The sequence below is a fragment of the Cystoisospora suis genome, assembly GCF_002600585.1.
Source record: "Cystoisospora suis strain Wien I chromosome Unknown contig_67, whole genome shotgun sequence".
Lineage (NCBI taxonomy): Eukaryota > Apicomplexa > Conoidasida > Eucoccidiorida > Sarcocystidae > Cystoisospora > Cystoisospora suis.
Window position 1 is genome coordinate 2,944 of NW_027152869.1, and position 14,915 is coordinate 17,858.

The window sequence follows — 14,915 nt, forward strand, 5'->3', positions numbered from 1 at the left end:
TCTCCGGCAAATACTGGGGGTGCAACAAACCATGACCTGATACCTCATGTGAAGGTTGCTACAAGAACTTGAGTCAATCGGTCTCCTTCTCCCGAAGGCCCGACACGTATCACTGTCACCAACAGAGACGCGCACTAGTCGGCTGAGTATTGAAACGAAACCTCATGGACCAGGTGAACGAGAAGATAGACAACCAGATCCACAGGTGATCCTGAGGAGTTCTGTCTCCGCCGCACGACTGCCATCTGTAGGAACTTCACCTTCCCCCATCGAGAAAAAGTGAGAGGCCCCGACCTGGAGAATAGGTCCATAGGAATACTCAGACATGCTTAGTTCTCCTGTGCGACCATTTAGGACACAGCCAAAAAGAAAACAGCTTTTTCTCTCCGGGACAACTCGAACTACACTACAGCTTGCCGAACGAGTCACGTAACCAAAGACCAGTGAGAGTCGGCCCAAGCGAGCCTCAGATCAACTCATGACACTGCGCCGTGATCACTTATCCACAACCTTTGATCTATGTAGTGCGCTTTACATTCACCGAGGAACTGGACCTAACTGTTGCGATTGAAGTGAACGCGTCACCAGGAAGCAAAGAGTTCCTTCGTCGGAAGAACTACTACACGAGAGATAGCTTGCGTGGAACAGCCCGTCGTCGAGTTGCTCACTGACTGGAGGTCACAGTCAGGAAAAAAGAAAGCACCGCTCAGAAGTACTGGGTCCGTCACTCCTTTCTAGAGAAGAGGACTTACAATGAAGAGCCCGTGGTAATTAGAAGAACTAATTGTTCAGTTGCACCAATTTGCTGAGGGAGTTCCTGCGGACTTTCACGTACCTGTCATGGGTAAGGTATACACTTACAGGGCGTACTCGAGTGCCACTGGAATGCGGCCGGAACCCGTTCCTGGTATTCGCTACGTGCCGGGAGACAACTACTCCGTCACAGGCGTTTTCCTTCAGTACATGTGTGAGCGTCGCTTTTGGCCGTTATCAAACGTGTATTCACCGTGCCCACACGTAGCTAGCCGCGAGCGCTCAATGCGCCTCAAATCCCAGGTCACTCCGTGTCAGAGGTACACGAGGAGAGCAGTACACCAGCTACGGACACGCGGCACTCAGAAACGCAACGGACGCGGGGCGCTTTCGAGACAGATCCTGAGCTGCGCTGTGGCTCATTTCACATCTCTCAATCGAGCAGCTGGGCTCCAGTCATCTTCCTGGCAGCGAACTTCCTCTAGGTGGAAGAACGGTAGAAACAAGGTACTGAAAAATTGCGGACTGAGCCTTGAGAAAGACACCATAGACGGAGAACGCAACAGTAGATACCAACATTCGACGCGGGCATGGTCTAGTGGTTATGACGTCTGCCTTACACGCAGAAGATCCCGGGTTCGATCCTCGGTGCCCGTAACCCGAACTCGTGCAAAACGCGCTCTTCCTGCACTGTGTCGTGTACCATTAAGGGGACGCTCGTTTGTGCAATGCACTTGGTCGCCTGCTTAATGTGGCCGCAAAGTGTTGATCACGTGGTGTCAGGGTGCAGACGTCACCTGCAACGCAAATCTGAAAGCCTTCTCCCTGCCCCTAGCGGCAGGATTCGACGTCCGTCATTTGTGTGTAACAGTCTCGCAGGTCCGGAGACGTCCGTGGGACCTCCCCGTGTACTCTACCGCTGTTGGGGTCCATCTGGCCGTGTGCAGTGATCGCCACACAACCAGGACTCTCGCAAGGCGGGTTTTTCACCCTCTCAAGCGCTGACTGATTAAGCGTCCCCGCTCGTTAGTTAAGACCGGCTACATAGGTGTTTGAGCAAATGCAAAGTGATGGCCTTGCCGCTCCTTCCCACGAGGGCGCGCCAGACGGCTGCGGACGGATCTGTTTCAACGCCAATATCTGGTTCTGATCGTATCCTGCGTTTCGCGCTGTCGTGAAACCTGCCGCTGGAATTTCCAGACCTTTATGAGCTTCAGCACCGCTGCTGCATACGTCTTTCCTCCTCTACCAAGACAGTTTGTCCGCGGTCAAAAAGCTTCTGACACTTGCACTCGGGAATTCTCATCGAGGCTTGATAATACTGTGGACGTAGAGGTGACGCGCAAATTCTCCGTGGCGGATCAAGATCAGGTCGCCTTCAGAAGGCAAGCTGCAGTGCTGACCACTTGGCGTGGTCGAATACTGAACACGAACACAGTTGGACCACACTAACCATCGCACAGAAGGGCGACAAACATGGGGACACCTGCAAAATGGAATGGAGAAAGGACGCGGTTTTCGTGTACCGACCATCCACAACCATGTAAGAAAGGAACAGCGCCTCCTTGATACAAAGAAGCTGGGGAGGCTGCAGAGCACGTTTCGGTCGAGTTGTTTCCCACGTCGGAGTGTCGAAGTTGGAGACCCTGGAACCTTGGCTAAACACCTGGGCCTCTCTCATGTTGCTCCGACGCACTGTAAATCGTCCTGACTTCCTCGAGTATCTGAGAGAAAGAGATGACAGGGTCCTACGAACTCCCCCCTTCAGGACCATGCACAGCTTGTCACCCTGGCAAAGTTGGACGACTTGGGCACAAGGCAGCTGCCTGCTTCAGTAGCCTCGGAGCGCATATCGTCACAGAACGTTCTACTCAACACTGGGGAAAGCCCCTTGGGAACGACTTTCCTCTGCGTGATGCGTAGAGAGGGCCTATTATTTGTGTGGTCCGGCTGAACTCGAAAGCATATCGGTTGGCTTCTCCGCAGGTCAAGTGACCGAAAGTACACTCATTACGGGAACCAACAGTCGACGAAACCCAACTCAACAAACGCAAGATATCAAGAATGCAAGCCGTCTGCGGGACACAGGAGTTCGCGGCTTGTCTGGCGGCTGTGTAAGCAACAGACCAATCCACAAGCGAGCCTCCTGCCGAGTGCTGTTCGGGGAAAAAAAAGGCGTCTTTTAGTTAATTACACCAGCTGTCGGAACTGGTGTTTGCGTGCGGCTTTTCTTTCACTGCCGTGAACTCTGTATCCTGAGATGATAACTGTCCCGTCAGTGGTCGTGCCCTCTTTTCTTAAGCGCTCGTCCTGAGCACACGGAAGGTTTCTTCTTTACAGTGGACACGCAGGTATCGCCCGTACAAGAGAGGTGTTATGAGCCAGAGAAAAAGTCCTTACTTTTTCGCGCCCCTGGCGTACTCCGTCAAGATTTTCCTCGAGAAAATCCGCAAGACGCCAGACGTCAAAATCATGCGGAATCTACACAGAAGAAAGGAACACCACAGGACCCTCGCCTCCACACTCTGCTTCATTTTTCAGAGCACGTGCTGTTGCTCTTTCTCTTCACGCTGTTCACTGTGTAAGTACACGTACTCGAACTTGCAGATATGTGGATACCGGGTGGCTGGCCTCTCTGCAGCTTCGCCCCGCGAGCTACAGTTTCCCAGGAAAATTCAACCCGTCAAAAAAAAAAACAAAATGGTCGACACTGCTAATACAAAATGAAGAGAAAGAAGAAAAACAAAAGCCAGACGGGTCTTCTACGATTCACCGAGCTCGACATAATGTAAGGCAGTGGCAGTAAGAATTTCGTCCGGTGTGCAAAAGTGGCGGAGATGGTAGACAGCGGCCGCGCTTCTACGGGTCACTTGCAGGGGGATGAAAGGTCGCTTGCAGGATACTACTTGGTTGTCAGAGACAGCCAAGCCACGCATGGTAAAACTGTAAGGTTATATGAAGACGGTGTCTGCAATCGGGCGCCGCCATGGTAAGGCTCGGATCGAATCGTATCAGGACTGTATGCACGAGAAAGGCAAAGCCCAGTGTGCATCAGGAAGTGAAACCCAGACGCTACCGGGTGTTTGTCGCCCACGCCGACAGGAAGAAGCAACTACAGAGGGCCTTATGCTGCGTTATCAATCACGACCGCGAGCCTCGTGATGCACGACCAAAACACCACTTCTGCATACTCTACTTTCTTATGACTAACAGAGACAGCGGGGAACAACGCCACAGAAGCTCGAAGCGAAGAAAAAAAACAGCCACGATCCACTCTTGCTCTCGACCCGACTAAGGGCGGCTGCGAGGCGACCGCGACGTTCCTGTTTTTCGAAGCCGTATGACAGCTTCAGATAGGCAGACAGGTAGGTGCTGTGTACGGTGACAGGTGCAGCTGCTGACCGGTACTACGCTTCATCAGGAAACCGGAATCTCGAGAAACGGTTCTGCTTTTGAAACAAGGCTCTCATCGTACGAAGTAAGGTATACGTGAACACTCTTCTGATGCGGGTCCTCCGCACAATAGAGTCACTGTTTCCCGCTGACTTGACAACGGTTGGCCTGTTTCTCTGTCTGCACTCTGCAAACTTACGACCAGCAGGCCTCTCTTTCGGCACGCGACGAAGTCACCGCTTGGTCCAAGGACGACCGGAACAGGTGTAGGGCGGCGTCTTAGCTCTTTCAAAAGACTCTTCAGCAGCCATGCATGTGCTTCTCGTTCCACGCCCCGTCTGCCGCACAGTCGGGCAATGCCCTCCTAAAAAAGTGGAGTAAGACGGAAATTTTGCAAAACCGCGTGCGGAACCCACGGAACATCCGTGTAAGACGGGAAACACCACGACTGACTATCGAACCGTCGAAAAAAGCTAGGCTCCCCCGGGTCCCTCTGCCCTTGCTGCCGCACACTCGTGGCCTACCTCTTTCTGTTCTGGCGTGAGGGAAGGATGGAAAAAGACGAAGTCGGGATGGAAGCCAGCTTCAACTACTTCCACACCACGGAGGTGTTCTTGCAGCTCAACAGGGACTTCTTCCGACTCTGTCCCGAACTCCATAACCTACTCACCACAACTGAAGGACCAACAGCTGCTGCTTCTGCTCTGTGTCGACACATGAAAAGGAACAAACGGGTACGTAGGAAACACTATAACCTTATATACATCACTCTAAGAGGCGAAACGTGCACGTAATAGCCTAACTGTCCGAGCCTCGAAGCAGCACAGTACGGAGGGCCACCACTCTCCATCTTCTCGATGTGTTTTTTTCATAAAGCAGCGTCCACCTACACTACCGGATATATTGAAATTCCTGGGCTGCGGAAGTAGACCTGCGCGTATGCCAAGCTGCATGGGTACGTAGTCACACAGAGAACTGAGAGGATTATGGCCTTCAGGTACAAAATGTACTGTAACGAACTGATTCGCAAAAGTGCTTCTTCCCGAGACTGTGCAAATCTACGAACACAACTACAACGAAAGGTTCGTCAGCGCCCGCTTTTTCCGAGGACTGCGGCACCGCACGCTAGAAGTAAGTCCCCATACACAGTCCAGATACTCATATACACACCGCAGAGACGGGTGCAGCGTCAGGTGCACACATCAGCCGTCAACACAACCACTAATTCTCTACCTTCGCCTCGATTTTCTGTCCAATCTGCCGCAGACGCTTTTTCCGAAGGCGGCGTGTCTGAAAGAGAAATACAGAACAATCCGGTACAGTCTTTTATGCTCTGGAGGGGACCGCCCCCGCAGCCTCGCTACGCACGCTGTCGTGATGCTGAAAGATTCACAGTGAGCTCTGACTCTAAAAATGCGTGAAAAGAGACACGCAACACCTCCTTTCTCTCGCTGGAGCAGCATGCACCTTTCTGCGGTATGTCACGGCAGTTCACCTCGTCGCGTACCCGCGTATCCTTTGAAGCGGCGCTAACTCTGAGAACGAAACAGGGACCTAGTGTGCAAAAGAGCAGGGGCCGGTCTCCCTTTTATCGGAGTTATAGTTGTACGCTCCCTAATAGGACGTCAGTGAGCGGTTCACCCGGAAGGCACGCTGACACAGGTTCTTCCCGCGACAGTTTGAGTAAGATCTCCCAACGTTCTTCGTTCGAATAATGTTGGAAAGAGAGCGATCGCCAAAGAGGTTGGCAGAGGGAGACTAGTCAGGATACTTCTGCAAACTCGTGCACGCACCGACCTGCACGCAAATACTACAGGAGCTGTACAACGACAAGTAGCTACGTATGTCCTCCTGTGTATGACAACGCTCACACCCCACTGTTATTCTTCTAACGTGACCCACACGTCAAAACGCGAATCCCCATCTAAACAAGCAGTACCCCTCGCGGGATTGACACGACGCATATCCAGTCCTGACCTTCAGCGCCAAAGCTCGTCGCAGCAGGCGAGCCTCAAAACGCTTAGAAACACGCTGCATCAGATAGGCACGTCTGTAGGAAACAGAAGCAGCAGCCTCAAGTCTCATCCCAGGTTGTCTCCACAAGAAAATAGCTTTGAACCAACATTCTATACTTTTGCCCTCCTACTTCTCCCAGAGCTGCTCCCCTATGCCAATCACTGGCACGTAGCCCAAACGCCGACACTTGTATTTTTATTCTTAGCGGAACTCACCGGCCCAAACGCGTACGGAAAGGCTTAGGCGCGCAGTTCAAGAGACACTTGTGACTCCCGTCGGGAACGGGTTCAACTGGATTGTGAAGTGAGTACGCTGCATGCCCCGTGTCTCAATATACACAAGAACACACATATGGATACATGAAGGTGTGTACATACGCATACCCGGAACCACACACGCATACGTATCTATACATTAAGATTCATGTACATACATATGCGTACATGGCGGAAAGGACCATGAAAAGTTTGAACGTTGTTTCCTCGACCAGGAGTGGAATGGAGACGTCCGTTTCCTACACTCATCTTTTCTCACTTCCTGGGGGCAGACACCCACGCGTCGGGGTCGCTCTACCCAGTGTTCGGATGTTCCTTACCTCGTATACTTTTCATGTGGTTGGTAGAGAGCTGCGCGAAACATAACTTTCTCCGTCTGAGCCTCCCACAGCCTCTGCAGCCGATCTCTGGCGACAGCACACACCGGACATCTACCAAGAAGAATGCCCGTGAGGGCCTGGCCTCCCCTCGAAGTTCAGTCGACTCTTTTGTATAATGGCCGGTTATAACTTCCCCGTGAGAGCCGCGGTTGTACTCTTGAGCCTCCAGTTCCCTTCATTTTTTTTGTACAGCAACGCGACAGAAGACCGAAGATATTTTTCTACCCACCCTCCGCCCTCACACCTTGGTAGGTCATGGCGAGAGTTTGAGGTTCACATGATAAAAGGCTGGTCCGTTCTCTCACCTCCACCCGTGTTTGGAGGTTAGGAGGCGTCCAGGGCCGCCGAACGCAGGCTTAGTTTCATCGCAACTGCTGAAGATTGCCGGCGGGAGTGGTGCCTCTACCGCCTTCACTAAAGAAACACAGAGACTGCAAGTATAGCCCGTCACAAGCAGGAAAACAAAGACTCTACCACAGTAAGAGGTCTTTTCCACTCGCATCCCCGGGGGCGTATCCAGTCCGAGTGGTTGGTTGAGTTGACCTGGAGAAGGGTGAAGCACAAACGAATATGCGTCTGATCCTTTGACTACGGCTACTGAAAGCTTTGAAATTCGTTCGCCCCTGCAAGAAAGAAGTACAACGCACGGATTCGGGTGCCGGACAGCGTCTACGCATACAAATTCAAGTCGCAACGGGAAGCTCCTGGGGCAAGGTTCACCTGCGTTGTTGCCACTCCCAGCCCGCTTGAAGCCGCACTTCCTTTTCATACACGTTCTGGACAGCACAGGCGGTGGACAGATGGGGACTTTCACGTCATTAAGGGGCGCGCAGTTTCTGTACTGGCCATAGACAAGGAAACTGAAACGAAACCCCTCCTTGGAATTTGTTGAGCTCGCCTCTTCCCTCCATTCCCGAAAACAAGAACCCCAGCAGGTGCTCACTCCTCTGCTAGGTTCTCAATCTCGCTGCGCGGAGGGCTCAGTCCAATTGACCTCAGATGTACGTGTACGGGCCGCACCCTGGCCTCGAGAACATTCCCTGATACGGTTTTGTAGGGAACAAAGAATAAGAGCTTCTTGCCTACAAAAGGCTCTCCTGGAGCAAGAGCAGGGGCGCCTGGTGATGTCGAACATGACTGAGAAATCGACGATGTAAGGAGGTTCTCAAGCTTGTCGATATAGGCATTGAGTTCAGAAAGCGATCTAGAATTTGATGCTCGCGCCTCCTCCGGAAAACTGTGAGTCTGATCTGCAAATACGGAGAAAGGAAAGAGATCTGCGAGTTCACTTCGCTGAAAGATGATTCTAGGAGAAACTGGAATGCCCAGAATGACGCCCGCTAAGTGACGTGAACCCCTGGCTCCAGACTGGAAGAGGCTTGGATGTACACATCCATTCAGATGTTTTCACATGCACAATCCATGTACCGTCGAGATCGCAAATTCCTTGGTGAGCGGTAATCGCCGCCTGGGCCCCCTCCTCCTCGTACGTTGAAGTACGCGATTTTCGTCTCCGGTGGCTGTAGTTACGGGGACTGTCAAAGCCTTGGTCGTACCAGTATCGGTTCACGCGGAGCATACGCAAGTACGCGCACTATATATAGGGTGCCTGTGCGGTGTCCTCACGTATATGCGTATAGAAGTACACTTTATTACAGAGGGGACACCTTTAGAAGCAACACCGGACACCAGACCCACAACGAAAGTGACGGAACCCTCTTCTCGGCGGAAAGCAGGCAGTAAAAACAACTGACCTGGGTGTACAGCGAAGAGAAAAAAGCGTAGTTCACGGCGGAGAGAGGCCTTCGTCCCACGAGGATGTGTCTTACCGTCAGTCCTTCTATTGACTGACCTAAAGGAAGACTGACGTGAAGAAATGAATCCTCTCGTCTCCCCTCTAACTTCGTTTCTCAAAACCGGACAGTAAGGAGACAGTCGAATGAGACGCTGGGGGCCGAAAAGAGGAGAGGAATGACGAAGAAAGAAATAAGAAGGCGACGACGTGAAGAGGGAGGGAGATGAAGAGGAACGGGGCAAAGTGAGTTTGCTGCCTAGAGTTGGTTCTAGTTGGAAACGGCCTCTCACAAAGACACAACGTATCACCGTTCCTTGTCCCCCAAGTATCCTAGGGTAAGGCGCAAACACAGTCGAGAGCATCTCGTTTGTCGAGAGGCGCGGCAAGGGCGGAAACGCCACGTTGCAACCTTGCTTTGGCCTCACACGGAAAGACGAAAAGGTGTCGGGACAACAGCACGCCGCTGGAGTCGCAGCAGATCGAGCCCTCTTCATGAAGCCGAACAAGGAACCAAAACGACATTGGCCTGAGAAGGCAGAAAATCGGCCGCTACGGGACGAGCGTCCTCTGTGACGGAGTCTCCTCTCCCCATGGACTTACACGCCCCAAGTGATAGGACGTTGAAAAAAACGATAGTGATTGAGATTATCAGTTTGGAAACCAGCACTATGAAATCGTCTGCAGGGGCGAGCCCTCCCTCATCCGCTACGTTTCCACTTCATCTACTTCGCTGGATAAATCGCATCGGGAGTTATCTACTTCGTCCATGCTTTTCATATGCGCTCCTCGCGCAACGAACCTCGAGAGAGAATACGTGGGGAAAAGATCTCAGAAAACCACTTATTGCTACCAAGCGGGTGAGTGGCCAGGTTCCTTGCCGAGTACTGTTCGGACATGTGAAGACTCTGGACGTATGTCTTATGCACTTGCGCTTCGACAACATCAGCAGTCACCTCCCTTCAGCAGTTCCCTTTTAGGCTTGGAAAGGGGGAGTGCTTTCGGAGCTGGTGGCAGACAAACCTCGGTAGCTTATTACGAGCGACACTGCGCCACCTCAAGATAACAGGGGGAGTCAACACAGCATCGGATCGACGCAGAACGTGCACTCTGAAACACTGGAGTCAGAATCATAAAACAGACGTCTGCAGACAACGCCACATTTTTCTTTAGCCGTCAAATACACCGTAGAGTAAGTAGCTGTACTTAAAGACAACTGTGCTTCACCGGACACACGGGGTAGACTCGCGGAAATGTCTGAAGGAAACCCGTGGGAGCGACAAACAAGGAGGGAGCTCGCTACACTTACTGCGTCACTCGGGACAAGAAAAGGAAAACCGTCCGGTTCTCGGCTCCATCTACCAAAAGAGATGCTTGCTGAATAGTTTCTTTCGAGTGCTCCTTGCCTGTTGAACAGTGTGGAAGAGAAGTCTACAGCAAGGGTAGAAACATTTGTGTTGTGCGCTCGCTAAGGTCCGAAGACAGAGAAGCATGCTTGAACAGCTGGTCAAACAGAACACACCCTTTCTGGGATTTCAAACCTATGTTTTGCATGCTCCTCGGCCGCACACGGGCAGAAGGGTACAGTTGTCTCGCCGTTCGATTTGATGTAACCATCAGCATTCTTATATAACTCATTCCTTGCCGCAGTATGGTCTACTTCAAAGCCTCCAACTTGACTTGCACCTCTTCCCCGAATGTTTCTTGTGCTGCACGCGAGCAACCGTTATCGAACAGCGGAGCACAACTAGCATCTATGTCTCCCGTTTCTATGATTTTCCGGAAGTTGCTAGACAACAATACTATGGCGCGCAGAGCTAATCAGCACTACCAGCTTTTCTGTTTTCAAACGCTGCACACTCGCTAGCGCCGACCGAAGTTTCATGTCTGCAGCTCCCGGCGCGGGTCTGGCATCCCCTTTTCGCTTAACACCTGGTCCAGGTGCCCGCACCTGCTCCCCCATGACGAAGTAACCGATACCACTTCGCCGCCACCCGAAGGCATGCAGCCCCTGGGTAAATCTTGGGGCTCCCCATCCACTTGGTTTCCTTGTAAGTGGTGGTGGCCTTAAATGCCTCCTTTCACCGGGTGGGGAGACCACCAATCCCAGTACTGCCGGCCAGGTAGTTGGGCTCTCAACCATGTGTCTCTTTTCACAGGAACTACGGACTCGGTAGATCGCACGAGGGCGCTTGTGAAGTAGAGACACTAGGCTGAGATCAGTGCTGCGTTTCCAGACGGACTGCTCTCGTCGGTGCCTTCTTCACGCAGAAACGAAACGACCCCTGGAAACCGCCTTCCGCTGACGACAGACTACCAACTCCACTAGTGAGCTCTCAGTAATGCAGCACCGGAGGCGAACTACAGAATCGCTTACGCTACACAGTGCGACAATGAGAGTAACCTGTTAAGGACTGACAATCCGCTTTCTGAGCACGTTTTTTTGTCTCACGGAGATCACAGGGGTGAGAGAAACGACCAGAGATTCTGGCCGTTGCGTGTGAGCGAAAGAAGCCAGACTTGTTTTCGCGGTAGCATAGAGCTGACGAAGAACGTGAAGTAGTCGGAATACCATGCGAGGCTCGGCAAAACCCGGGGGTTCCAGGGGGTTAGGGCTTAGGGTTTCTTTTGATACACCGCTTGACAATCTGCGCACCCCGTCTGTCTTCTGCGAAGTCGCCAGATCACGCGGCGGCATCTTTCAACTAACAGACGCGCTAAAAAGCAAAGAGAAGAAGCTCCGGTGCGACTCATATGATATGTCGCTTGACGATCTGCGCACCCCGTCTGCCTCCTACGAAGTCGCCAGATCACGAGACGGCATTTTCCCACTAACAGACGCGCTAAAAAGCGAATAGCAGAAGCTCCGGTGCGACTCATATCCTCACTTGAAAGAAACAAGATTTATTTATCTATCGTTGACTTTTACCCTCAATTTATCTACCTAGTCTATCTACTGATCTATCTACTGACAACTGCAGAAAAAGAGGGAGGGATTTCCGGAGAAAGGAGAAGGGAGAAAAGTAAAGGGCGCACGCTGCGGCTGTCTGAGACTGAGACTGTTTCCCGCCACCAGCCGTCTCCTATGCACTGGCATCCTGCGACTCGAACGATCGAAAAAAATGCGGGACAGGGCCGGCTCCCGCCCAGCCTTCTTTGACTCCATTTCCTCCAGAGGCGAGCCCGTCCAGGGTCGGTGGACCGCATCCTTGCATGCTTGTGTTATCCTCGTCTCGGCTCCTCCGTTTCACCCAGAACTTGTTCTACAGATGTCTTCCACTCCCTTGTTTCGTGTGGGAGCGTTTTCCTCCAATACACCCGTTATCTGCCCCGCCTTGGCGTGTCTTACTGGGGCAGCTCTCGACGATCTTATCGGCGTGTCCCCGCCTTGCGACAGCGCGAGGTCTCTCCCATACGGAGCTCAGCTTGCAACACTTTCACGTTGTATGTTTCTTTCGTGTGTCACGCAGAAACCGTTCAAAGAGTCGTACCCCGTAACCTCTACCACACCGGAGACCGGGTACGTACCTATTTTCTGAAAAGCCCAGTGGCGACGAGCCTATGTGTCTTACGCAAAAGGAGGGAGGTTCCATTCCTTGTTTCCGCGGAAAGTTTGTCTGCAGCCCCTCCTTCATCGACTGGTTGCTGCGAAGTAAGACTTAGTTATTGTTGTGAAGTCTCCTCTGCGGCACTCGAGGAATTCGAACCTAAGAGGGCAGTGTGTAGCTGTTTCTCCACCTGTTACCGTCGCGACGCAAGAGGCATACCTCTGACACCGAGCACGAGCGACAGAATGTCGACTTCCTGGCTCCTTGTAGACGGCGTTAGTGTTGCCTTGCTCTCTTGCCAGGGGCTTTTATTCTACTATCGCGCTCAACTGTTTTCGGTGTGATTGGACGCACCGAGCGATTCTCTGGTTGTTGCTTCGTCCTCGCGTTGACTAAGCGCTATTTCTCATCCCGCCTTGTTCGTCCTCCCGATGTTGCTATTTGTCGCGTTGTGCGTGCACCATGTACGCGTGCTGGCGTTGGTGGACAGCGGTTCCGAAGTAACACTGATTTCTCCCAGTCTTGTGAATCTCCTCAAGTTGCGGGTCAACCGCACTATCAGAGGTACAGCTACACATTACTACCCTACCCCCTGTTCGGCATTTCGCCAGGTCTCGCAAACTCCGCCACCTGACACTGATCCTCTTTTAGTTGACCGGCGAAGACAGAAACAACCGGGCTGTGTAACTGGGACAGACCGGAAGGGTGCAGAGAAGAGAAAAGAAGAAGAGTTCGACAGTCCGCCACTGTTGCGTGAAATTCGTGGCACGTTTGCAGTCAGCCCTTCACGCATTGTAGGACGCGTGGAAGATCTCCTCGTTCGTTTCTTCGGTTTCCACGTGGGCGGAGAGAACACGAAAGGGTATGAGGAAAGAAACATTTCGGTGCTAACGAAAGAGGATGTACGGAGAAGATCTGCCGACGAAGAGAGTGAGAGTAACTGTTTCTCAGGTTCGAACTCGCTCACGACTAGTAAGTGCTTTCTCCCTATTGTTTGCGACGCGTTTGTCCTTGGGGATTCGTTTGTGTCTACGCTTCCATGCGTTACGTCTCCCCCTGCATATTCTTCCAGTACTGCAGCGCGCTCAGCGAAACTGGACATCCATTCCTCTTCGTCCTCGGAAAACTTCCCCTCTTTTTCCAGGAGTTATCCGGTGACCTCTTTTCGCACTGCGCCCGCCTCGAGTGGCTCCGCTGTGTCTTCCTCGTCCCCTGGTCTCTTGTGTGCTTCTTGTGCATGCTGTTCTACTTGTCGTGATACAGTCGAAGGAGGCTCGGGTTCTATCACTTCTCGTGACACTCCGCTTCAGTCTACTCACTGTCCCGCGTCTCCGTCTTTCCCCTTTGTCATCGGCGTTGACTCGCTAGTCGCGCTGGAGGCGGTACTCGATGTCGCAGGGAAAAGATTAATCCTCTGCCACGGGACGTTCGTAGCCCCTTTGATCCCGCTTCCCTCGAACACGGCTGTCCAGCTGTCTGGAGAAGAATTTCCGATGGATTTCTTATAGTGCAGACAGGGTAATGAGGGACACTACTACTCCAAAGAGGAAGAACTGGCTGGCAGCAGTACATTAATTTGGGCAAGTGAAAACATCAAGCGAAAAAACTCGTTGATTTCGTTTCTGTCTCGGTGTTTGAATGGCGACCAAGGCGCCACCCGTCGCTTCTCACGCACGTGAGAAGATTTTGGATTTTCTTTTTGCGGAGAGAACCGTAAGCTCCCTTGGATCATCGTCATTCTTTATACACGACACCTGCTAATATCAACAACCGTTTGATACCGGTGCTCGGTTTGGCTCCGGTTGTCCCTCTGTCTTGCAACAGAAAAAATCCTTTTTGCCCTTGTTGTACCGACAGGGCTCGTCGAATTAGGCCAGGTACACAAACACCGTTCACGACACGAGGCCCCTTGGAGCGCCCTTTTGTCACTACTCGTATGAAAAAGTCCGTGTGTTGATTCACCTGAAGATTGCGAATGCCTTAGAGCCTTCCCATGGTGGCGTGGAGCATCCCGCCGCCAAAACTTTTGTTTCTCAGCCTATAAATTCAGTTCGCCATAGTACGGACACGAGGGCATGAGCGAGAGAGGAAGAAAGAAACGCCGCCCGAGAACCCCAGTAGTTCCGCCTTTCTGTTCGGGGGGCTCTCAGACGAATGACAGGGAACAGAGCCCGCCAATCGTGTCACATTCACCGGACAAGGCGTTGGGGGCGTTATGACACTGTTGATCAGTTGCTGGTGAACAGGTGGCACGTTGGGGTCACTCACCTGATATGAGCCACTGCAGGGCTAGTTTCGATGTTAGCCTCAAACCACGTGGCACTAAGGCTCAGACGACAGTTAACCCGAGATTTAGGTAGCACACCGGCAAGAACCTTGACCTGCCACGGAGAGGTGTACGCAGTCATCCTAGGAAGGTTGCTCAGATCAGCATGCGGCTATAGCTCCGCTGAGCGACCCATGTGTTGAGGTGCGTCACATAGGCGCCAAAGGGAGTTCTGTCCTAGACCCGTTATTCTTACACTCTGCCTGGAAACCAAAGGTGCCTGCGTGGGGCTGACCCGCTATCGCGTAGCTCGGGACTTGCGAGGACCCCAGTTACTGTCCATGAAGTTTTCACCACGAAATTTTCCCCGGATTCCTTCCCTGTTTGTGGTTACTGTAGTGCCCGCTGCACAGCAACAGGCGCCACTAGATACTAAGGGTTCGCCAGTGCCCCGAATTGCAGCGGTTCACCCTCACGCCATCACACTACGGA

General features: G+C 52.4%; 2 protein-coding genes across 2 annotated transcripts; one reads left to right on the forward strand and one right to left on the reverse strand.

Annotated features, from left to right (window-relative positions):
* Positions 1-2,096: 2,096 nt before the first annotated feature.
* CSUI_000135 (uncharacterized protein) lies at positions 2,097-10,472 on the reverse strand. The gene is made up of 9 exons (XM_068060369.1): positions 8,572-10,472; positions 7,123-8,067; positions 6,758-6,844; positions 6,124-6,196; positions 5,380-5,436; positions 4,671-4,850; positions 4,346-4,510; positions 3,154-3,234; positions 2,097-2,477 (listed from the first exon to the last, which is right to left on the reverse strand). Exons 1-2 carry the CDS (start codon positions 9,104-9,106, stop codon positions 7,757-7,759), a joined length of 846 nt encoding a protein of 281 aa, XP_067927654.1. The 5' UTR covers positions 9,107-10,472; the 3' UTR covers positions 2,097-2,477; positions 3,154-3,234; positions 4,346-4,510; positions 4,671-4,850; positions 5,380-5,436; positions 6,124-6,196; positions 6,758-6,844; positions 7,123-7,756.
* A 1,035-nt stretch (positions 10,473-11,507) lies between these two features.
* On the forward strand, positions 11,508-13,942 carry CSUI_000136 (uncharacterized protein). The gene has a single exon (XM_068060370.1). The coding sequence runs from the start codon at positions 12,589-12,591 to the stop codon at positions 13,663-13,665; it is 1,077 nt and encodes a 358-aa protein (XP_067927655.1). The 5' UTR covers positions 11,508-12,588; the 3' UTR covers positions 13,666-13,942.
* Positions 13,943-14,915: the final 973 nt, after the last annotated feature.